The 23,445-nt window shown below is 41.3% G+C and overlaps 2 protein-coding genes across 3 annotated transcripts in view; one reads left to right on the forward strand and one right to left on the reverse strand.

Moving 5' to 3' along the window:
* Positions 1-19,116, reverse strand: part of LOC126462196 (cohesin subunit SA-1) — a 154,665-nt gene extending 135,549 nt beyond the window's left edge. For both annotated transcript variants that reach the window (XM_050096057.1, XM_050096056.1), the window contains exons 1-2: positions 18,950-19,116; positions 18,613-18,801 (exon numbers count right to left, since the gene is read on the reverse strand). In XM_050096057.1, the coding sequence (XP_049952014.1) occupies positions 18,613-18,782 (170 nt within the window). In that variant the 5' untranslated portion in view covers positions 18,783-18,801; positions 18,950-19,116. The remainder of the gene's footprint in view (positions 1-18,612; positions 18,802-18,949) is intronic.
* A 340-nt stretch (positions 19,117-19,456) lies between these two features.
* On the forward strand, positions 19,457-20,445 carry LOC126456990 (ankyrin repeat domain-containing protein 49-like). The gene has a single exon (XM_050092956.1). It carries the CDS (start codon positions 19,608-19,610, stop codon positions 20,151-20,153), a length of 546 nt encoding a protein of 181 aa, XP_049948913.1. The 5' UTR covers positions 19,457-19,607; the 3' UTR covers positions 20,154-20,445.
* Positions 20,446-23,445: the final 3,000 nt, after the last annotated feature.

The following is a 23,445-nucleotide window of genomic DNA, read 5'->3' on the forward strand; positions in this document are numbered from 1 at the left end:
AGACAATGAGGTGGTCCAGTGATGGGTACTGGTTATGAAGTTGGAGGGCCCGCCTGCAATTGCGAATCGCCTCAGCGATCTCTTGTGACCACCAAGGCACAATCCTCCACCGAGAGGACCCAGAAGAACAGGGAACTGCAGATTCCGCTGCAGAAACCGTGCCGGTAGTTATCGTGTGAACCACCACATCAATGGCGTCATGAAAAAGATGCTCAATAGGGCAATAGAGTCCCAGTCCCCATCTGGGGAGGCGCCCAGGAGAGTGACACTGTGGCAGTGAAAGAAAAGTGGTCACTACCATACAAGTCACCATGCACAATCCACTAGACAGATGGTAGAAGGCTTGGGCTGCAGACCGAAAGGTCGATGGCTGAGTATATGCCATGTGCCACACTGAAATGTGTGGAGACACCATTATTTAAAAGGAAAAGGTCGAGCTGTGCCAACACTTGCTCAACGACAGTGACTCGGCCTGTTGCCACCAATCCACCCCACAAAGGATTATGGGCGTAAAGTCACCCAATAACAGAAAAGGTGGCAGTAGTTGGGCTATCAGCACAGCCAATCATGCTGTGGGACATCACCATCCGGTGGAAGATAGATACTGTGGACAGTAACAGCCTGAGGCATCCACACCCGAACAGTGACAGCCTATAAAGGTGTTTGAAGAGGTACACACTCGCTGCAAAGAGAGTTAAGAACATAGATGTAAACTCTACCAGATAGCCTCACATAAGCTGCCCAATTCTTATAACAGCTCTGATAGCCACGGAGGGCAGGGGGTTCGCATTGCTGGAAACCAAGTTTCCTGGAGAGCAATGCAGACAAAAGGGTGAAGGCTGATAAGTTGTCGGAGCTCAGCAAGGTGGTGGAAAAAAAAAAAAAAAAAAAAAAAAAAAAAAATCGCTGCAATTCCACTGCAGAATGACATTGTCCACGGGCGAAAAAGGTGGGAAGGGACCAAGGAGGCAGATTACGCCGCCAGGTCACCTACCACCACCAAAAGAGCCTCAGTCTAGAACCATTGCGTCTGAGGTACAGGCGAGATTGAGGTCGTCAGGGGACGCCAGAATCTCCACCTCATCCTCAGATGCAGAGCTGGTAGGTAGTGGTGGTGGTGGTGGTGGTGGTGGTGGTGGTTGCCAACGCAATTTCCTTGGTCTTAGAGGTCTTCTTTCTTGACTTTTCTCGCTGCTCCTTTGGTTTCTCTGGCTGAGAGGGCTTCACGGATTTAGTCTCTGGGACTGAGGAGAATCATGAAGCCCCACGATCAGCTGCTTATGGACACTTCAGCCACTGGCGGGTGTCATCCTGCCCACTAGGAGAAACCTAGGAAGGGAAGGGACCAAGGGACTCCTTCCGAGCGAGATGAGCCGAAGAAGTGGTACGCTTCTCCAGCTTAGAAGTGGGGTCAAACGTCCCCGATGGTGGGGAGGTGGGGTGGTGTTGCTCCCAAAGTAGGTGGTGCAGGAGGAACAGGGAGGGAAGTGCCCCCCACCATCAAGGTGGCAGGTGTAGTCTTACAGCATTGAGTGCTGACCGGAACCAGTGCAACGGATGGGGCTGGAACTGCAGTTATAGCGGCAGCGTAAGACATTGAAATGCACATCAGATGGAGCCTTTCAAATTTCCTTTTTGCCTCAGTGTAGGTCAGTCGGTACAGGGTCTTATAGTCGATGATTTTCCTCTCTTTCTGTAAAATCCTGCAGTCTGGCGAGCAAGGCGAATGGTGCTCTCCACAGTTGACACAGATGGGAGGCAGGGCACATGGAGTATTGGGATGTGATGGGCATCCACAGTCTCAACATGTGAGGTTGGAAACAGAGCGTCAAGACATATGAACGAAATTCCAGGGCTTAAAGCACCTCATCAGGGGAGGGATATAGGGCATGACATCACAGTGGTAGACCATCACCTTGACCTTCTCAGGCAATATATAACCCTCGAAGGCCAAGAAGAAGGCACCAGTGATTATCCCTCGGACACCAATGAACGCGCCAGGCAAAATTAACACCTCACCACTCCAAATTGGGGTGAAGCTCGTCATCAGACTGTAAAAGAAGATCCCTGTGGAATATAGTGCCCTGGACTATGTTTAAGCTCTTACGGGGCGTGGCAGTAACAGAAACATCCCTCAATCTGTCACAAGCCAGTACTGCCCGTGACTGGGCAGAGGATGCTGTTTTTATCAAAACTGCCCAAGAGCGCATTTATGACAAGCCCTCCACCTCCCCAAACTTTTCTTTTAAATGCTCCACAAAGAACTGAGGCTTCATCGCAAGATGGCCATTGCCGGGAGTCCCCATGCCACAGGGAGATAGGCATTGGAAAAATTTGGAAGTATGAAGGTGAAACCAGACAGGAGACCATCACAAAGGCCAAACATGTGAGACTCCGTTTAGTCGCCTCTTACGACATGCAGGAATTGTTGTTGTTGTTGTTGTTGTTGTTGTTGTTGTTGTCTTCAGCCCTGAGACAGGTTTGATGCAGCTCTCCATGCTCCTCTATCCTGTGCAAGCTTCTTCATCTCCCAGTACTTACTGCAACCTACATCCTTCTGAATCTGCTTAGTGTATTCATCTCTTGGTCTCCCTCTATGATTTTTACCATCCACGCTGTCCTCCCAATGCTAAATTTGTGATCCCCTGATGCATCAGAACATGTCCTACCAACCGGTCCCTTCTTCTTGTCAAGTTGTGCCACAAACTCCTCTTCTCCCCAATTCTATTCAATACCTCCTCATTAGTTATGTGATCTACCCATCTAATCTTCAGCATTCTTCTGTAGCACCACATTTCGAAGGCTTCTATTCTCTTCTTGTCTAAACTATTTATCGTCCATGTTTCACTTCCATACATGGCTACACTCCATACAAATACTTTCAGAAACGACTTCCTGACACTTAAATCTATACTCAATGTTAACAAATTTCTCTTCTTCAGAAATGCTTTCCTTGCCATTGCCAGTCTACATTTTATATCCTCTCTACTTCGACCATCATCAGTTATTTTCCTCCCCAAATAGCAAAACTCCTTTACTACTTTAAGTGGCTCATTTCCTAATCTAATTCCCTCAGCATCACCCGACTTAATTCGACTACAATCCATTATCCTCGTTTTGCTTTTGTTGATGTTCATCTTATATCCACCTTTCAAGACACTGTCCATTCCGTTCAACTGCTCTTCCTTTGCTGTCTCTGACAGAATTACAATGTCATTGGCGAACCTCAAAGTTTTTATTTCTTCTCCATGGATTTTAATACCTACTCCGAATTTTTCTTTTGTTTCCTTTACTGCTTGCTCAATATACAGATTGAATAACATCGGGGAGAGGCTACAACCCTGTCTCACTCCCTTCCCAACCACTGCTTCCCTTTCATGTCCCTCGACTCTTATAACTGCCATCTGGTTTCTGTACAAATTGTAAATAGCCTTTCGCTCCCTGTATTTTACTCCTGGCACCTTTAGAATTTGAAAGAGAGTATTGCAGTCAACATTGTCAAAAGCTTTCTCTAAGTCTACAAATGCTAGAAACGTAGGTTTGCCTTTCCTTAATCTTTCTTCTAAGATAAGTCGTAAGGTCAGTATTGCCTCACGTGTTCCAACATTTCTACGGAATCCAAACTGTCTTCCCCGAAGTTGGCTTCTACCGGTTTTTCCATTTGTCTGTAAAGAATTCGCATTAGTATTTTGCAACTGTGACTTATTAAACTGATAGTTCGGTAATTTTCACATCTGTCAACATCTGCTTTCTTTGGGATTGGAATTCTTATATTCTTCTTGAAGTCTGAGGGTATTTCGCCTGTCTCATACATCTTGCTCACCAGATGGTAGAGTTTTGTCAGCATCTTCACGCAGTATCTTATCTCCCATACCCAGGAATACTACGGGCCTATTCTAACCCTCGGACCCACAGGGGGGTTTGGTCTGTGTAGATAGATGATTCCCTACATTCCTCCAGACAGGTTTGGTGTGCATTCTGCAGGCTGCATCAGCACTGATATAAAGTATTTATGATTCTTCTTCTTCCTACATCACCACTTGTTATTTACACACCACTCTCCCAACTACTGCAAGCTTTCTAGATCTTGAAAGCAGTACCACTCATTGAAGTAACTCCTTACACCCTGCAAAGCTGAGTGCACCCGAGTCCAGCCCGAGTCATTCCATACAATGTACTCGAGGAAAGATGATGATGATGATGATAGTAATAATAATAATAATAATAATAATAATAATAATAATAATTCTCAGAAAAATTTGGTATCTGCTGGGTGAATTCCCTAATGTTTAGCGTGATCGAAAACACTTTAAAATTTTTTTTATTTTTGCCACTTAGAAACAGTGGCTATTTTTGTTTCAGCTCACAAGCATTTCTTTGCATTTACAATCATCTGTGGTTTTATAAATCATTGACATAGGTTACCCCAGACCTTTCAAATACTAAGCATTTACCTCAACACACACAGGATTATAAATTAAAACCATAATCATCTAGCTGAATGTATTCCTTAAAATAAATGTAATAGTCAAAGTTATTTGTGGACATTAAAAAAAACTCAATGTCTGAACAGTATTTTTCCAAAGCAGGAGTAATTTATCAGCCTTAATATTTTTTGTGACATTACGTTTCACAGTATAATTACTTTTTTATGGTGTATCAGTGGTGAGAAGCTTACACTTACAAAAATACACTATTTTAAGAAATGAATTTTTTTTAATTGTTTGATTCTTTGGCCTGCAATATCTTTGTTAGGGGATCAGATAAAAATCAGAAAATTAAACATTTAATAGGTCTTTATGATATCAAACTTCAGTATAAATTTCAACTCTGAGATTCAATAGAAGTTATGAAAAAAATTACAAATATGAATGAAAAATACATTTCTTAATATCTGCAACATCTGCACAAATGGAATGAAGTGTATCAATTACATAATTTAAATTCATAAAAAAACACATGAAAGTAACAAATAATTTCTTGTTGAAACAGTCCTCTGCAGGAAGTTTCAGCAGACTAGTAGACAGTATTTGCAAGTCTGCACAGGCTCACAGACAAACCTGTACAAGACTGTGTGTTGTCTTCCCCCTTCCACCAACATCTGTTCACTCACAATCAGTTAACACTGAACTCTTGAAGTGTGCAGTTCAACAATCAAGTCTGTGTTATTGGTGTTTCTTTTAAGAAAGATAAGAAGCCCATAGCAAAAGATCTGAGAGAAATAATGTTCAATCATTATTCTAAAAATAAAATCCCTTTAATCAATATAATACCACAAAAGTCTTTGTGCTCAACATGTTATTCTAAGGTATTTGTCATTAACAAAGAAAGGGATGGTAATAGTTCAGATAAAGAATTATGTAATACATCAGAAACTATATAAAAAAAGAAAGGGAATTTAACCTTTGCCTGCTAGTAAAATTAGAAAACTAAGCAAAGAAAAAAGACCTCAAGCACTGAATGCAAAAATCGAGAAAATGGCAACTACAATCAAACAGAATTTCAAAAGAAAAGTTGCACTGAACCAGATGGAAGTTCTAAAGTTCCTCAACCATATATGATTTGATGGAAAAGCTAAAAACTAAATTTCGTATTTCAAACAAAGAAGATAAAGTTGGGAATATCAGTTTACCACAACATTCTTGGAGTCAAGCAAAAGTTAGTGATGAATTTAAAGTATCAGGATGTTTTGTTAGTTAAAAAGGCAGATAGTAGACGAACAGGAAATTTTACCCGCATTACAAAAGAAAACTGGATCTAATTACATAGATAAAAACATGATCAAAAAGGTTATTGTGTTTTATGAAGATAATTATTACAACTGTTCGATGCCTTGCAAAAAAGATTGAGTCTGTGAAAGAAAATGGTAATAAGGTTCAGAGACAAAAAAAGGTTAATACTGTGTAATTTAAACAAACTATTCACTTCGTCAGACTGAAATCATAATAGATGGCACCAATTTTAGAGTTGACAATAAAGACCTTTCGGAAGTTCTGGTTTGTAATGTTGACAGTAACAATATGCCAGTTGTCTGACATCTCTACATACTGCATCTGCCATCGAGATCCCATCCCTGTGACTCAAACTGACCTGCAGTCCCTCCTTAAAACCTCAGGCCCCCCACAAGGACTAATACCTCAATCCATAGAAATCCTCACCTAACCCAAACCACGCACCCACACCTTTTACCTTCTTCCTAAGATCCACAAACCCAATCATCCTGGCTGTCCAATAGTTGCTAGGTCCAAAGCACCCACCAAATGTATACCTGCCTTAACTGATCAACACCTGCAACCCATCGTACAAAAACTCCCCTCCTGCATTGAAGATACCAACCATATCTTAGATCAACTGAAATCCGTGCCTGTCCCACTCCCACCACCTTGCTTGTCACCATTGAAGCCGCCTCCCTCTATACTAACATCCCACACATACATGGTCGCTCTCCTGCTGAACATTTCTTCAGTCAGCACCCACCTGATTCCAAACCTATGATACCTTTCCTCCTTACCTTAATCAGTTTTATACTTACCAACAACTACTTCACCTTTAAGGGGCAGACATACAAACAGATCAGGGGTATGGCCATGAGAACCAGGATGGCTCCTTCCAATGCCAACCTTTTCATGGGTCACTTGGAAGGGGCTTTCCTGGTTGGTTGGTTTGTGGGATTGAAGGGACCATACTAAGGCCATCGGTCCCTTTTTATCCACAAACTTTAAACACCCACAAAGAATAACAACAAACAATGGTGATGACAAGAGATGACACAGGACAAGAAAGATACAGACAGAGACCAGATAAAAGGAATTAAAATCAAACCAAGAGAGACAGTGGTTGGCCAACCATAGAAACAAAAAAGGAAAAGTCAACCACCAAGAAACACACTAAAAACCCCAGTCTAAAATCATACGCCAAAGGCCAGACTCAACACAAAAAAAGGGACAAACACTTAGATCAAGAGGTAAAAAACCCCTACATGAATAAAATTAAAAACCAAATCTGCCACCACAACGTCATCTGATAAAAGTGCAGCAAGTGTATCAGGCAGCGCAAATGTCTGTCTGAACTGAGTTAAAAGCGGGCAGTCCAACAAGATGTTGACCACCATCAAAGCTGACCCGCAGTGACATACAGGTGGGTCCTAGCGGCGCAATAAATAGCTGTGTGTTATCCAGGTGTGGCCAATGCGCAGCCGGCACAGAGCAACAGAGTCCTTGCGAGAGACCCGCAAGGAGGAGCGCCATTCACCGGTAAGCTCCTTGATGGCCCGAAGTTTGTTGGGTGGGGGAAGGTGTGCGCCATTCTCCACCCCATGTGCGAAGGACCTTCTGCCGCAAAACTAACCTGAGGTCACTCTCTGAAAGGCCAATCTCCAAGGCTGGTGCATCGACAGCCTGTTTGGCCATCGCATCAACACGTTCATTTCCCAGGATGCCAACATAACCCGGGGTCCACACAAAGACCACAGAACAGCCGCAACGGGCAAGAGTATGGAGGGTCTTCTGGATAGCCAACATCAGACAAGAGCGAAGGAAACAATAGTCGATAGCTCGTAAACCGCTCAGGGACTCACTACAGATAATGAAGGACTCACCTGAGCAGGAGCGGATATACTCTAGGGCACGAGAGATGTTAACCAGCTCGGCAGTGAAAACACTGCAGCCAGTCGGCAATGAGTGTTGTTCATAATGATCCCCAAGGGTAAGAGCATAGCCGACACGACCAGCAACCATTGCACTGTCAGTATAGACAACGTCAGAGCCTTGAAATGCGGCAAAGATTGAAAGAAAGCAGCAGCAGAGGGCCTCAGGAGGAACCGAGTCCTTCGGGCCCTGTGCCAAATCGAGAGGAAGGCATGGGCGGGACACACACCACAGGGGTATACGCAGAGGGGCCCGGAAAAGAGGGAAAACCTCAAGCCCAGAGAGAAGAGCTCTGACGCAAACGGCGATCGTACACCCTGGCCAGGGCCGCCGTTCCGCAAGATAGATGACCGACTGAGGGAGCAGGAGACGATAATTGGGTTGCCCGAGCAAGCTACAAATGTGTGTAGCATAGACGGCCAGTAATCGTTGGTGCCGGAACCGCAATGGAGGGACACCTGCCTCCACAAGTATGCTTCTGGCAGGGCTTCTCCGGAAAGCTCCATGGGCGAGTCGGATCCTGCAGTGAAGGATGGGGACCAGCAACTGCAATGCGGAAGGTGATGCCGAACCATAAGCCAGGCTCACATAATCGAGACAGGACTGAATTAACACCTGGTACAGTCGCAGAAGGGTAGAACGATCGGCACCCCAGCTCGCCCACAAACGCAGAGCTGGTAGGTAGCGGTGGTGGTGCCAGCACAGTTTCCTTGGTCGTAGAGGTCATCTTTTTTTACTTTTCTCGCTGCTCCTTGGGTTTCACTGGCTGGGAGGGTTTCACTGATTCAGTCTCTGGGATGGAGGAGGATCGCGAAGCCCTACAACCAGCCACTTGGGAGCACTTATGCCACTGTCGGGTGTCATCCTTCCCACTTGTGGAAACCTGGTAAGGGAGGGACCCAAGGGACCCCTTGTAAGCGAGAGGAGCCGAAGAAGTTGCTGTTTCTCCAGCTTAGAAGTGGGGACAAACGTCTCCAATGGGTGGGGGGTGTTTCTCCCGAGGTAGGAGGCGCAGGAACAACAGGGTGGGTAGGGCCCCCATGGGCAAGGGGGCATGTGGAGTTGTATGGCTCGGTGGTCCACCTGGAATTCACTGAACTGATGGCGCTATCACAGTTGTCGTAGTGGTGGCATATGAGGATATCATTTGCACATAATGGAGTTGTTCATATTTCCTCTTAGCCTCAGTATAGGTCAGTCGGTCCAGAGTTTTGTATTCCATGATTTTCCACTCTTTCTGTAAGATCCTGCAGTCTGGCGAGCAAGATGAATGATGCTCTCCGCAGTTGGCACACATGGGAGGCGGGGCACATGGAGTATTGGGATGTGATGGGCATCCCCAATCTCAACATGTGAGGCTGGAAGTACAGCGGGAAGACATGGCCGAACTTCCAGTGCTTAAAGCACTGCATCGGGGGAGGGATATAGGGCTTGACATCACAGCGGTAGACCATCACCTTGACCCTCTCCGGTAATTTACCATCCTCGAAGGCCAAGATGAACGCACCGGTACCTACTGATTATCCTTCGGACCCCGATGAATGCACCGGACGAAATAAACACCTCGACGCTCTAAATTGGCGTGCATCTCGTCATCAGACAGCAAAAGAAGGTCCCTATGGAAAATAATACCCTGGACCATATTTAAACTCTTATGGGGTGTGACCCCCCATGAACCACGGACCTTGCCGTTGGTGGGGAGGCTTGCGTGCCTCAGCGATACAGATGGCCGTACCGTAGGTGCAACCACAACGGAGGGGTATCTGTTGAGAGGCCAGACAAACATGTGGTTCCTGAAGAGGGGCAGCAGCCTTTTCAGTAGTTGCAGGGGCAACAGTCTGGATGATTGACTGATCTGGTCTTGTAACATTAACCAAAACGGCCTTGCTGTGCTGGTACTGCGAACGGCTGAAAGCAAGGGGAAACTACAGCCATAATTTTTCCCGAGGACATGCAGCTTTACTGTATGATTAAATGATGATGGCGTCCTCTTGGGTAAAATATTCCGGAGGTAAAATAGTCCCCCATTCGGATCTCCGGGCGGGGGACTACTCAAGAGGACGTCGTTATCAGGAGAAAGAAAACTGGCGTTCTACGGATCGGAGCATGGAATGTCAGATCCCTTAATCGGGCAGGTAGGTTAGAAAATTTAAAAAGGGAAATGGATAGGTTAAAGTTAGATATAGTGGGAATTAGTGAAGTTCGGTGGCAGGAGGAACAAGACTTTTGGTCAGGTGATTACAGGGTTATAAATACAAAATCAAATAGAGGTAATGCAGGAGTAGGTTTAATAATGAATAAAAAAAATAGGAGTGCGGGTTAGCTACTACAAACAGCATAGTGAACGCATTATTGTGGCCAAGATAGACACAAAGCCCATGCGTACTACAGTAGTACAAGTTTATATGCCAACTAGCTCTGCAGATGATGAAGAAATTGATGAAATGTTTGACGAGATAAAAAATTATTCAGGTAGTGAAGGGAGACGAAAATTTAATAGTCATGGGTGACTGGAATTTGTCAGTAGGAAAAGGGAGAGAAGGAAACATAGTAGGTGAATATGGATTGGGGGGAAGAAATGAAAGAGGAAGCCGCCTTGTAGAATTTTGCACAGAGCATAACTTAATCATAGCTAACACTTGGTTCAAGAATCGTAAAAGAAGGTTGTATACCTGGAAGAATCCTGGAGATACTAAAAGGTATCAGATAGATTATATAATGGTAAGACAGAGATTTAGGAACCAGGTTTTAAATTGTAAGACATTTCCAGGGGCAGATGTGGATTCTGACCACAATCTATTGGTTATGAACTACAGATTGAAACTGAAGAAACTGCAAAAAGATGAGAATTTAAGGAGATGGGACCTGGATAAACTGAAAGAACCAGAGGTTGTAGAGAGTTTCAGGGAGAGCATAAGGGAACAATTGACAGGAATGGGGGAAAGAAATACAGTAGAAGAAGAATGGGTAGCTCTGAGGGATGAAGTAGTGACGGCAGCAGAGGATCAAGTAGGTAAAAAGACGAGGGCTAGTAGAAATCCTTGGGTAACAGAAGAAATATTGAATTTAATTGATGAAAGGAGAAAATATAAAAATGCAGTAAATGAAGCAGGCAAAAAGGAATACAAACGTCTCAAAAATGAGATCGACAGGAAGTGCAAAATGGCTAAGCAGGGATGGCTAGAGGACAAATGTAAGGATGTAGAGGCTTGTCTCACTAGGGGTAAGATAGATATTGCCTACAGGAAAATTAAAGAGACCTTTGGAGAGAAGAGAACCACTTGTATGAATGTCAAGAGCTCAGGTGGCAACCCAGTTCTAAGCAAAGAAGGGAAGGCAGAAAGGTGGAAGTAGTATATAGAGGGTTTATACAAGGGCGATGTACTTGAAGACAATATTATGGAAATGGAAGAGGATGTAGATGGAGATGAAATGGGAGATACGATACTGTGTGAAGAGTTTGACAGAGCACTGAAAGACCTGAGTTGAAACAAGGCCCCGGGAGTAGACAACATTCCATTGGAACTACTGACGGCCTTGGGAGAGCCAGTCATGACAAAACTCTACCATCTGGTGAGCAAGATGTATGAGACAGGCGAAATACCCACAGACTTCAAGAAGAATATAATAATTCCAATCCCAAAGAAAGTAGGTGTTGACAGATGTGAAAATTACCGAACTATCAGTTTAATAAGTCACAGCTGCAAAATACTAACACGAATTCTTTACGGACGAATGGAAAAACTGGTAGAAGCGGACCTCGGGGAAGATCAGTTTGGATTCCGTAGAAATATTGGAACACGTGAGGCAATACTAACCTTACAATGTATCTTAGAAGAAAGATTAAGAAAAGGCAAACCTACGTTTCTAGCATTTGTAGACTTAGAGAAAGCTTTTGACAACGTTAACTGGAATACTCTCTTTCAAATTCTGAAGTTGACAGGGGTAAAATACAGGGAGCGAAAGGCTATTTACAATTTCTACAGAAACCAGATGGCAGTTATAAGAGTCGAGGGGCATGAAAGGGAAGCAGTGGTTGGGAAAGGAGTGAGACAGGGTTGTAGTCTCTCCCCGATGTTATTCAATCTGTATATTCAGCAAGCAGTAAAGGAAACAAAAGAAAAATTCGGAGTAGGTATTAAAATTCATGGAGAAGAAGTAAAAACTTTGAGGTTCGCCGATGACATTGTAATTCTGTCAGAGACAGCAAAGGACTTGGAAGAGCAGTTGAACGGAATGGACAGTATCTTGAAAGGAGGATATAAGATGAACATCAACAAAAGCAAAACGAGGATAATGGAATGTAGTCAAATTAAATCGGGTGATGCTGAGGGGATTAGAATAGGAAATGAGACACTTAAAGTAGTAAAGGAGTTTTGCTATTTAGGGAGGAAAATAACTGATGATGGTCGAAGTAGAGAGGATATAAAATGTAAACTGGCAATGGCAAGGAAATCGTTTCTGAAGAAGAGAAATTTGTTAACATTGAGTATGGATTTAAGTGACAGGAAGTCGTTTCTGAAAGTATTTGTATGGAGTGTAGCCATGTATGGAAGTGAAACATGGACGATAACCAGTTTGGACAAGAAGAGAATAGAAGCTTTCGAAATGTGGTGCTACAGAAGAATGCTGAAGATAAGATGGGTAGATCACGTAACTAATGAGGAGGTATTGAATAGGATTGGGGAGAAGAGAAGTTTGTGGCACAACTTGACTAGAAGAAGGGATCGGTTGGTAGGACATGTTTTGAGGCATCAAGGGATCACAAATTTAGCATTGGAGGGCAGCGTGGAGGGTAAAAATCGTAGAGGGAGACCAAGAGATGAATACACTAAGCAGATTCAGAAGGATGTAGGTTGCAGTAGGTACTGGGAGATGAAGAAGCTTGCACAGGATAGAGTAGCATGGAGAGTTGCATCAAACCAGTCTCAGGAATGAAGATCACAACAACAACAACAACAACAACAACAACAACATGGGGTGTGATGGTAACTGAAAAATCCCCCAACTTGTCACAAGCAAGTAACCTTAGTGACTGGGCAGAGGATGGCGTTTTTATCAATACTGACCCAGAGTGCATTTTGGACAAGCCCTCCACCTCCCCAAACTTTTCCTCTAAACACTCTACAAAGAATTGAGGCTTTGTTGACACGAAAGGCTCCTAATTAGCTCTCGTACAAACTAGGAACCATGGCGAATAAGTGTCACTGCCATCCTGAGCCTTAAGCTCCTCCCACTGTGTGGCCAGGGAGAGGAATGATTTGGGATCGTATTTCTGAGCATTCAATTGAGCCTGAGAATGCTTAGAGACTGCTGGCGGCTGGCCACCAGCGAGAGATGATGTACCACGCTTCATTGCGGGTCATCCACCCTGATGCCACCCACTCCGACCAAGAGCCCTCCCCACGGGCGCCACCCAGCCTCAGCAAGGGCCGCCTAGGAGAATGGCCACTGCCAGCAGTCCCGATGCCCCAGGGAGATAGGCATCTACTCCTTGGCATAGGTGGGGAGTTAGTAGCGCAGGCATCAGCAGAGTGATCCCTCTGTTGTCAGGGGGCTACAACCAACAGGGTACATGGCGGTCCCACCACAATGGACTGGCTACCGTGCTGGATATCAGGTGCAAGGAAGTCCATGGTCGTAGTCTCCGCAGAACTCAACACTGCACAGTGCATGGTGGAAATCACACCCAGGTATGTGTCCTCGCCCAAGAGATGGAGAACGAGCGGAACGGCAATGTGATGACGAGAAATCTGGCTAGAGGTCTCAATGGACGATGGACACAATGCACCATGTAAGGCGCCCTTCCCCAATTGGCTCACTCTTCGGAAGAATTTGGAAATATGGAGGTCAAACCCAAGAGGGGACCATCACATATAGGCCGAAACGTTTGAGACTCCTTTTAGTCACCTCTTATGACAGGCAGGAATATCACGGGCCTATTCTAACCCCTGAACCCGCAGAGAGGGGGGTGGGGGGGTGGGAGGGGGGGGGGGGGTGGAGGCTCTTTCCCGGATCCATAAGTGTTGAGCCTCTGGTTTGGTTTAGATACATTGATGACATCTTTACCAATGGACTTATGGTGAGGCTGACCTGATAAAATTTCTAGAATCTCTGAATACCTTCTGCCTGTCCTCACCGAAGGCCAACTACACACTTCTGTCCACATCAAATCTACCAACAAACAACAGTTCTTACATTCTGACAGTTGCCATTCTTTCTATGAAAAATGTTCCCTCTCCCATACAGCCTTGGCATCTGAGGTAAATGTATTTGTTCACATGCAGACTCTTTACAGCAATACACCACCATTCTCACCTCAGCCTTCACTGCATGCAATTACACCACCAGGCTACTTAAAAAGCAGATTTCCTGGGCCATCACATCCAATCCAGGTACTGCTGACCCCTCCACAAAATAACATCGGAACACAGCATTGGTGACTCAGTATTATCCTGGTCTGGAATGTGTTAATCAGCTACTTCGACAGGGCCACAACTTCCTAAAAATCAAGCCCTAAAATGAGATCCATTATGTCTGAAATTTTGCCCAGCACTCCTAGAATATCTTTCCGTCACCCTCCCAATCTCCGCAATATTCTTCTCTTCCTATGCTAAAGTGTATGCTGAACTAAATACTTCTTGTTTGAAAGGTCTGGGAGCAACCTATTACTGAATAACTTAAAAAATTGCAGATGTTTGCAGCCTGAAACAAAAACTGTCAATGTCTCTAAAAGATAAACAACAAAAATTGTTTTAAATTTTTTTGAGCTCACTTAACATTAGATAATTCCCCTAGCAAATATCAATTTTTTCTGGGATGGTCAAGGAACCAATTATTGTGGCTACGAAGGCTTTCCCGGCGTAATAATTGATAATATTCTTCTCGGGTATGCAGCCGGATCATAACGTCTTCATGACACAATATTTCCGCGGTCCATCTGGCCGCCATCTTCAGGTGAGAGTGCTGGTGCACGAACTCGCCGGAACTGAGCCGGCGAGTTCGTGCACCAGCACTCTCACCTGAAGATGGCGGCCAGATGGACCGCGAAAATATTGTGTCATGAAGACGTTATGATCTGGCTGCATACCCAAGAAGAATATTATGAACCAATTATTGTTTTCCTGGGTATGGAATGACTCAAGAGCTGGACTAGAGTGCACTCAGCTTTGTGAGGTGTGAGGAGTTAATTTAAAGAGAAGTACTGGTTTCAAGGTTTGGAAAGCTTACAGCAGTCAGTATAGCCGTGTGTAAATAACAGTGCAAATAACAAGTGGTGATGTAGGAAGCAGAAACACTATAAATACTCTATATCAGTGTTGTTACACTCTGCAAAGTGCACTCCAAACCTGTCTGGAGGAATTTAGTAAATCATCTACACAAACGAAAAATTTGAGTAAAACTGAAAGTTGTGATTCCATCTGCGTGCTTTGATCCACAATGTCACGACACACACCCCAATTTTGAGCATATACAGTGTGGCAACCATATTACACCACAAACAAACATAAATAACATGTACAATGTTTAATTTCAGCAACAGAACAATAATAATAGCCATTTTGCATCTGGGATGTAATACATCAACTAGTATGTATTTTGGTGAGTAGAATCCGAAATACCTTTCAAAATGCTCTAGCACATACCATTTTTGAGTTTTTAAAGGTTTTTTATTTTTTGTATTCAGTATTTCGCTTTTTGCTGTTGTTCTGCTTTGATGTTTAATTGTTTGTTTTTGATTTGCAGAGGAGAACTAGAAGAACTACAAATCGTCAATAAATGGTTGGTGTGGTAATACAGTGGTGTGAAAGATCATCAGTGAGTGTTTCCTGTGAAAGATAGAGCGAACTTTCTGTGTTTAAAACTTACACTAAGAAAAATTGATACTAGTAAACCTCATTGCTGTCTAAACCACCCCGACAACTTTTGTTGTGTGTGGGAAATTCACTCCAAAATTCCAAAGAAAACCAATCACTGATTTGCTTAAGAAGGTATATAAATTGCATTTTGATTGTCCTGTTGGTGATCAAGATACAAATTTTGCACCCCATATTGCCTGCTTAATCTTTACTACATCCTTGCCCAAGTGGTTGAAAGGAAAACACCGAGTCATGCCATTCGCCGTTCTGATGGTGTGGTATGAGCCTAATGAGCATTATTCAGACTGTTGCGTCTGTCTTATAAGTATTTCAGATGAGGGATTGCCTGTTTCTGTTTGTAACTTGAAAGCCACGGAACAAGATACTATGTCAAGTGAATCAGAAAGAACTGAACATATAGAAGAACACTGCCCTCAATATCATGACACTTCGCCTCAGCTCTTTAATCAAAAGGAATTGAATGATTTGGTTCAAGATCTAAAACTTTCGAAAGAGCAAGCTGAACTCTTGGGGTCGAGACTGCAACAACAGAACCTTCTAGTGCCAGGTACAAAAATTTCCTGTTTCAGATCAAGAGGTGCTTCCTTTGCCCAATATTTCAATATGCAGAATTCAATGTGTGTATGTAGAGATGTCAGTAGTCTGATGATGCTAGGTGTACAACACAATTCACAGGAGTGGAGACTATTTATTGACTCCAGTCAAACCAGCTTGAAAGCAGTACTACTGCAGAATGGCAATGCATTTCCATCTGTACCTTTGACTTGTGCAGTACACATGAAAGAAACTTATGAAACCATGGCGTTGCTGCTAGAGGCAATCAAATTTAAGGAGCATGAATGGCACCTTTTCTGTGATTTAAAAGTTGTTGCATTCCTTACAGGTTTACAGGCTTGATTCACAAAACTCTGCTGCTTTTTTGTGCCTTTGGGACAGTGACAGCAAGAACCACTATACAGTCAAGGAATGGCTTATAAAGAAGTCCTATGTTCCTGGAAACTTAAATGCGAACAATATCCCATAGGCTGATATTTTGTCTCCCCTTCATATTGAGTTGAGCCTTATCGAGAACTTTGTAAAAGCTCTGGATAAAGAATGCAAGGCCTTCAATCACTTAAAAGAAAAAGTTTCCCAAATTAAGTGAGGCAAAGCTGAAGGAGGGTATATTTGTTGGACCACAAATAAGATAATTGCTGAAAGATCCAAACTTTGATACCAAACTCACAGGTATCCAATTAGCTGCTTGTTCTTCTTTTAAAGCAACTGTGAAGGGCTTTTTGGGTAACAGAAAAGACAGAAACTATGTTACCATTCTGAATGATCTGTTGGACAACTATAAGAACACGTGGTGTAAGATGTCACTTAAAATTCACAGTTTACATTCTGACCTTGATTTATTCCCAGAAAATTTGGGAGCTGTAAGCGATGAGCATGGCGAACAATTTCACCACGACATTCTTACCACGGAACACCTTTACCAAGGCCACTGGGACCCTTCGATGATGGGTGACTACTGCTGGGGTCTTGTTAGGGAGGCTGATAAAACAGCAAATAGAAGAAGAGCTCCATCGTCGCATTTTTCAAAAACCAAAGATGATTGAAGGTGAAAATATCTTCTGAGCTAATTTGGACTTTTTATTGGCATCATGTCCATATATACATACAAAACAATATTGATTTCAAACGTTCTAAATGTGTATTTTTGTTTGACTTAATTGTGTCAATTTTCGCTATTACCATTTTTTATTCTGCTGTGTATCTAGGAAATGTGAGGTCATAGAGAAAAACTGATTTTACCAGTGTATTCAGCATCTCCAAAATTAAGTAAAGCCACCCATTTACAAACCAGATGCAGAAAAAAGTTTAAATTTGGTAACTAGTGTAATAGGAGAACCACAAGATGTAGGTGGTTTTCAGTGAGGACAACCTGGATATGCAACTGCCATTCTAAAACAAACAGTAACCCAAACTCAAGCACACGAAATTCTCAACATTTAAAAAACCAAAAAATACAAAAACAAAACCACTGGTATCGTAAATTTTGCCAGACCTATAAACATTTTTTAAAAATATTTTTGAGTTCATCAAACATGAGGGAATTCATGCAATGAATATTGATTTTTTTTTCTGAGATGGTCAAGCAACTGGTGCTGGACCACATGATGTGGATCGAACTTCCCATTAAGGAACAATCCCTGATAGTAACAGAGATTGAACCTGTTTATCCAAGTAGTAATCAGACATGCTGACCATTAACTACGAAAGTAAACATCAGATATACCTACAGTGGAAAAAAAAAAAACATTTATCTATATGACACAGATGTCTAATTGCACACGGTATCCAGATTCTCCCTCACAATACCCTTTCCTTTGAACTTTCTTTTGGTTCTTTGCACCCTTGATCTCGCCTTTGGATGATTTTTCTGGCCTTGCTCACCTCCGAGATTTCGTTTTAACTTCCCTTCTGCAATTTTTCTTGCACTTAGTTTCCCATTAATTATAGGTCATTTATTTTATTTATTCACTTGTCTCTGAATTGCCTGCTACCCTATCGTCAGCTTCTTAAGTCTCAATTTTCATATTTACTAGCCATAAAAAATTCACTGATTACTAAACTCGATCTCATGGTAACGTAACTGGTCGTGCACAGGGAGGTTAACATTAGCACAGGGGTCAGACAAGAGTGCACGTGTATGTCCCAATTCAACAAGCTGCTTGATAATATGAAATGACTCTGAAGCAATATAATAAATTTTAAGACTGGATTAAAAGTGATGAAGTTGAGCAACTCCTAGGCCTTCTTCATAACATAAGTGTTATCAAATTCCTGAAATAAACGTTTCAGATTCATTATGCCCTCTGCAAATTTTATAGGGTAATTAACATTAGTGCTGCAGTAAAACATTTCATATTGTTATGTCATTTCATTGTATTGCACTTAAATCAAATGTAGGTTTACATCTCTGACTTCTTTCCACGTACCAGACACTCCTCTCTTCATGGAGATTGACTAGTTACAATGAATGAAAATTAATAATATGTAACCTAATCAAAACAAGATCTATTTGTAAAACAAATGGTTACCCCGTGTGAAGAGGTGTAGATGGCTGATTACTGTACGGGGTGTACGGTGTATACGGTTCTTGGATTTCTGATCCACTTCCGTCCATCGGGGTCATGGGTGTCATCGGTGACTCGTATTCTGGCGGTGGAGGATCATCCATCCTTATACGCTTACCACCTCGTCTCTGCATTTTGGTCTATTTCACTTTCCTGAGAATACACAAATTAGAGCTTTCAATTGAAATTATACATATTTTATAGAAAAACTCACTTACTTGTAACGAAAACGTTACTGCATTTATCGATTGACTGTAAGTTCTTCCATCTTTCTTTACCCTCTGTGCTGTCTGACGCTTACCTTTATACTTCTTTAAACAAAATGCGACCTCCAAGTTATTTTATGCGAAGTCTAACGTGTAAAAAATCTGAGTCGACTTCATGTACTTCTGGCCGTTATTCCCAAAATAAACAAAATACTTATTTACAACGCTTCTATGACGCAAGCTCTAACACTTCCCTCCACAATTCAATCAATACCAACGCTCTATACCAAAGATAACTGACTGCCCGACTCGAATGGAAAAAAAGGGCGGTACTGTAGCTCGAATCATGTCAAACACTATCATTGAAAGAAATTAAATAATAATAATAATTACTTTGGTCAGTTAAATGTTGTTTTTTTGCCATTTTAAGTAATATAATTATCATGATTATTACAGGAAGGTTTGTAATTATACAACATATCCGATAAAAAATTGAATTCGATTAACAAGTAAACAAACTGATATTGTTTACCAATGAAAATCAAATATATTACGCAAAGAACACCCATAAAATCTTTGATTTAACTTTTCATAATTGAAAGGATGAACTTGTAGACGCGAAGATCGATATGCAAAATACGACCAACAAACAATTGTGAAGTAAAAACAAAAGACAGAAGGGGCGCTGTTTGTAGTGTATTTTGATAATTGATAGTTTGAGAAGTACGTAATGTGAAAGGTAGCGTCAATAATATGGAACAGTTTTATGTAAGTGGGTGGGATGACGATGACAGGAATGTAGAAGAAGATGGGGGTGAGATACATTTGGCAGCAGAGAGGGGAGACGTTGAATCTGTTGAGGAGCTACTAAAAGGCGATCCAGATCTTGTAAACGCTCGCGATAAAGATGGATATACGCCTTTACATCGAGCTTGTTACGGTGACCACGTGAAGACCGCTGAAATACTTCTAAGAGCTGGTGCTGATATAGAGGCAGTTACATTGGATGGCTGGCGTCCTCTACATTCGGCCTGTCGCTGGAACAATGCACGCATAGTTGCGTTACTTCTTGCTCATGGCGCATGTGTAAACGCACCAAGTGAGGGTTCACAAACCCCTCTGCACTTAGCTGCATCTCATAGTCATAGCTTGGAAACACTACAGCTGTTGCTAATGCATCCCAGTGTCAGACCGGAGCTGAAGAACAGTGTGGAAGAAACAGCTGAAGATATTGCAGTTCGAGGAGGACCTCTCGGCTATCTATTTGAAGTGACTGAAGATTGTGTGAATAAAATATGATTGCTTTTAATTATGTACAAATACTATAACTTTACTATGTGATATATGCATGATTTTGAAGAGCATTCGAGTCGAAAATTGCTGTAGGCTCCCAGATGACAAAGTTATAGGAATTTGTTGCAACAGGTAATAGCAGTACGTGAAAATTTACGTAAAAGCTTCTCACTTAAGAAAGGAACAATTAACCTAGAACAAAAATAATTAGTTTGATAATTTGTTTTCTGCCATTGATACTTTGTTTATTTGTGTACAGGATATTAATGTTACTAAAATAAATATTTGTTATGATCTCAATATTAAAGAATTTTTAATCTATATTGTGTAGATGCCCTATACATAAACAATGCAAAATGCAAGGACATATATACCATTTCATGTACAGTGACGTTTTACCAATGAAGGCAACATGGTCCTAAAGGCATGCAGCAAGATTGTCTTAATTTTGCTTGCAGGTATATATACATTTTGATTGCGTATGTCACATTTTACAATATGTGGGATGCTGCAGCATGTTAAGAAATGTACAACTTGTGTCAAATATTTGAAGTTACATAAACATGCTGCTCTTTTGGGAAAAAAAAGAAGTGAACCCCTCTGTTTCTGTAACGTCTTTTTATTTATAAAAACATAGTAGCAGACTGATTCCATAGTCATGGGTGTGACACTTGAACTCTAAAAATGAACTGTATAATAATTTTAAATTGTCCCATATTAAATATTCCTTTCAATATACATCATTTAAAAGGAAATTGATTAGACCTACATTACTAAATCTGGATATAATTTTCTTTTTTTAATTGATGGAAACCTATATTATTAACCAAAAATTGTATGTCATGGACAAAATTCAGAAGTGCAATGTAGCACATTGCCCATTACAGGGAAAATCTGTGAATTGAATGATTATATGTAAACAAATTAATAACTGTACAATACTGAAAACTTACTGCATTAGCCATGAAAATATCAGAAAGAAACGTGCATTATTTTCAAAGTAATAATATAATTTCTGTTAAAATTACCAAATATGCAGCAACCAGTCGCAAAATCCTGTTTTATTTATTCACTTTTGCAAATCTATTTCAACTGATTTACAGCCATCATCGGTGCTTTCAACCAATATGTGCCCTGAGTAATCAGTTTCAATTGATTTGCAAAAGTGAATAAATAAAACATGAATTTGTGACTGGTTGCTGCATATTTGGTAATTTTATGGTTTACGGTTGCTACACGACTTGGGAACCACATGGAGCCCACCATTCATAATTTCTGTTGCCACAGGAATTACATGTACAATTTCTCAATATTTCAGAGAAGTAGGGGGTGATAATGGATTTATTACATTTTTTGCAGTACAAACAAATCACATTGCGTAATGGAAGTGGTGTTGGTGTTAAATCAATTTTAAAAATGCAGTTCTTTAATAGAGGCTGACAGACAGCTCATGTTCAACTGAAACACTCTCTTAGCTTAACATGATAGTCAGTATGGAGAATGAAGCATTGTCATGTTCAAATAATTAAAGGTATGAATAAACTAACTATCTAAAGAAATATACCCAGAAATACATACTGAAATAGTTTCACAAAAGTAATGAAAAAACTCAATTTAATTTCATTTTAATCACGGAAGGATTCAAAATTTTGACAACATTCTTTTGTAATGAAACAATTGAAATGTTATTTTCATTAGCACAAATGAGTTTGTTTTCTTTATCATGTGGTTTTAAAAACATGACCATGATTTCATTGGCCACACACAATGATTGGCAAACAGAACAAAATTCTGTCCATTTCCACTATCAGTCTGTAGCTTGAAGATCAAAAAGGTTCCAGCTTTAATTTCCTTGGTTGGATTTATGGTTGCCTGTACTTCATTTTCTGATGTTGCTTGGTTATCTTGAACATTAGACTCTTCGGAATCTGAATAAATATCAGAACATTTCAGCTGTTTCTTGGATTTAGGGATTTCCTGAAAGATTTCATATCTTGTCATTTCAATGCCAGATGTTTCTGCAGCTAAAATATGGCGACTGTCATATAGTTTCTAAAATAATGGTTAGAATGCGCTTTAGGAATATGAATGACATCTTCCCAAAGCCTTGACTGTCGTTCCTTTGTCTTGTCTACATCCCTGCTTGAATTGAAGAGAACGTGAACTTCATTCAATTTACCATTCGCATAATCTGAAAATTCCTTTGCATTATTCACCACCACCGTCCGACTTCTGATTCCTCTCCAAACAGTTATCTTCACTGTTCCCCCAATCCTATCAACAGCCTCTTTGCTGTGTGCGCAGCAAAGGAGTTCCGCTCAATTTCAACTCCCAAACAAGATTTAGTGCAGCAGGACAATGTAAATTTATTTTTAAACTGTGCAGTGCAGTTGTCCAAAAACATATGAACTTTTTGTAAATTTTGATTCTGCTGTTTTAGATGCGATATAATTTTTTCAAGAAAGCACCAAACTGCAAATGTGTCATGTGAAAGATAGTCACCTGCAATTGCATAAGAAAAAACAGTCTTTAGACTATCCCATACACAGCACATAAATAATGTTTCTTGTTTGTGACTCCAATGTGCATCCTGACTCTCATCTTGTGACATTAAAGAGAAGTTCTCGGCGAAGTCAACTTGCTTGGCAACATCATTCTTTGTAAGGTCTTTCTCACAAGATTCAAAATATTTGGTTTGTTTTTCTATTATCCAGAAATGCCTTTTAAATGTTGACATTGGTCCTCTAACTCTTCAGTGGCTGCTTTCAGTGTTGATGTATTTTCCACCAACTTTGGCACTTCATCATAGTCCTTCCACTGCTTCCAGGACAGAATTTTATCTTGCTTTTCATCAGTCAACCACAATGACAGGTCATGTTTGCACTTTCTGCATTTTTGTGTCATACAGTTCTCATTTTCTACATCACAAGTAACTTTCTGAAGTAAATCTTTAGTAGAAATAGGAAAATCTGGAACCACATGTGAAATGCTTTCAGCTATAAATTTAAAATTTGCACAGTATTTGCATACACACACATTATGAGGTGTGTTTCTGAAACTGGTAGTACATTACTTGGCCTAAGTTCACAAAATGTTGGTTTTCTTAATGGAGTATCAGGGTTTGAATTCTTAAATTTCTCATAGGCCTCGCCAACAGTCATAATCATATACTGCTTCTGAACATGTTCTCATTTTCCACTTCTGAGGTCTTTAACAGATTGTACACCATGAATACCAGGAGTAGCTCAACTAACATCATCTCGACAAAAATACTCAAGTACTTTATTTCTTGTTGCAG

This window comes from Schistocerca serialis, chromosome 1 (assembly GCF_023864345.2).
Source record: "Schistocerca serialis cubense isolate TAMUIC-IGC-003099 chromosome 1, iqSchSeri2.2, whole genome shotgun sequence".
Lineage (NCBI taxonomy): Eukaryota > Metazoa > Arthropoda > Insecta > Orthoptera > Acrididae > Schistocerca > Schistocerca serialis.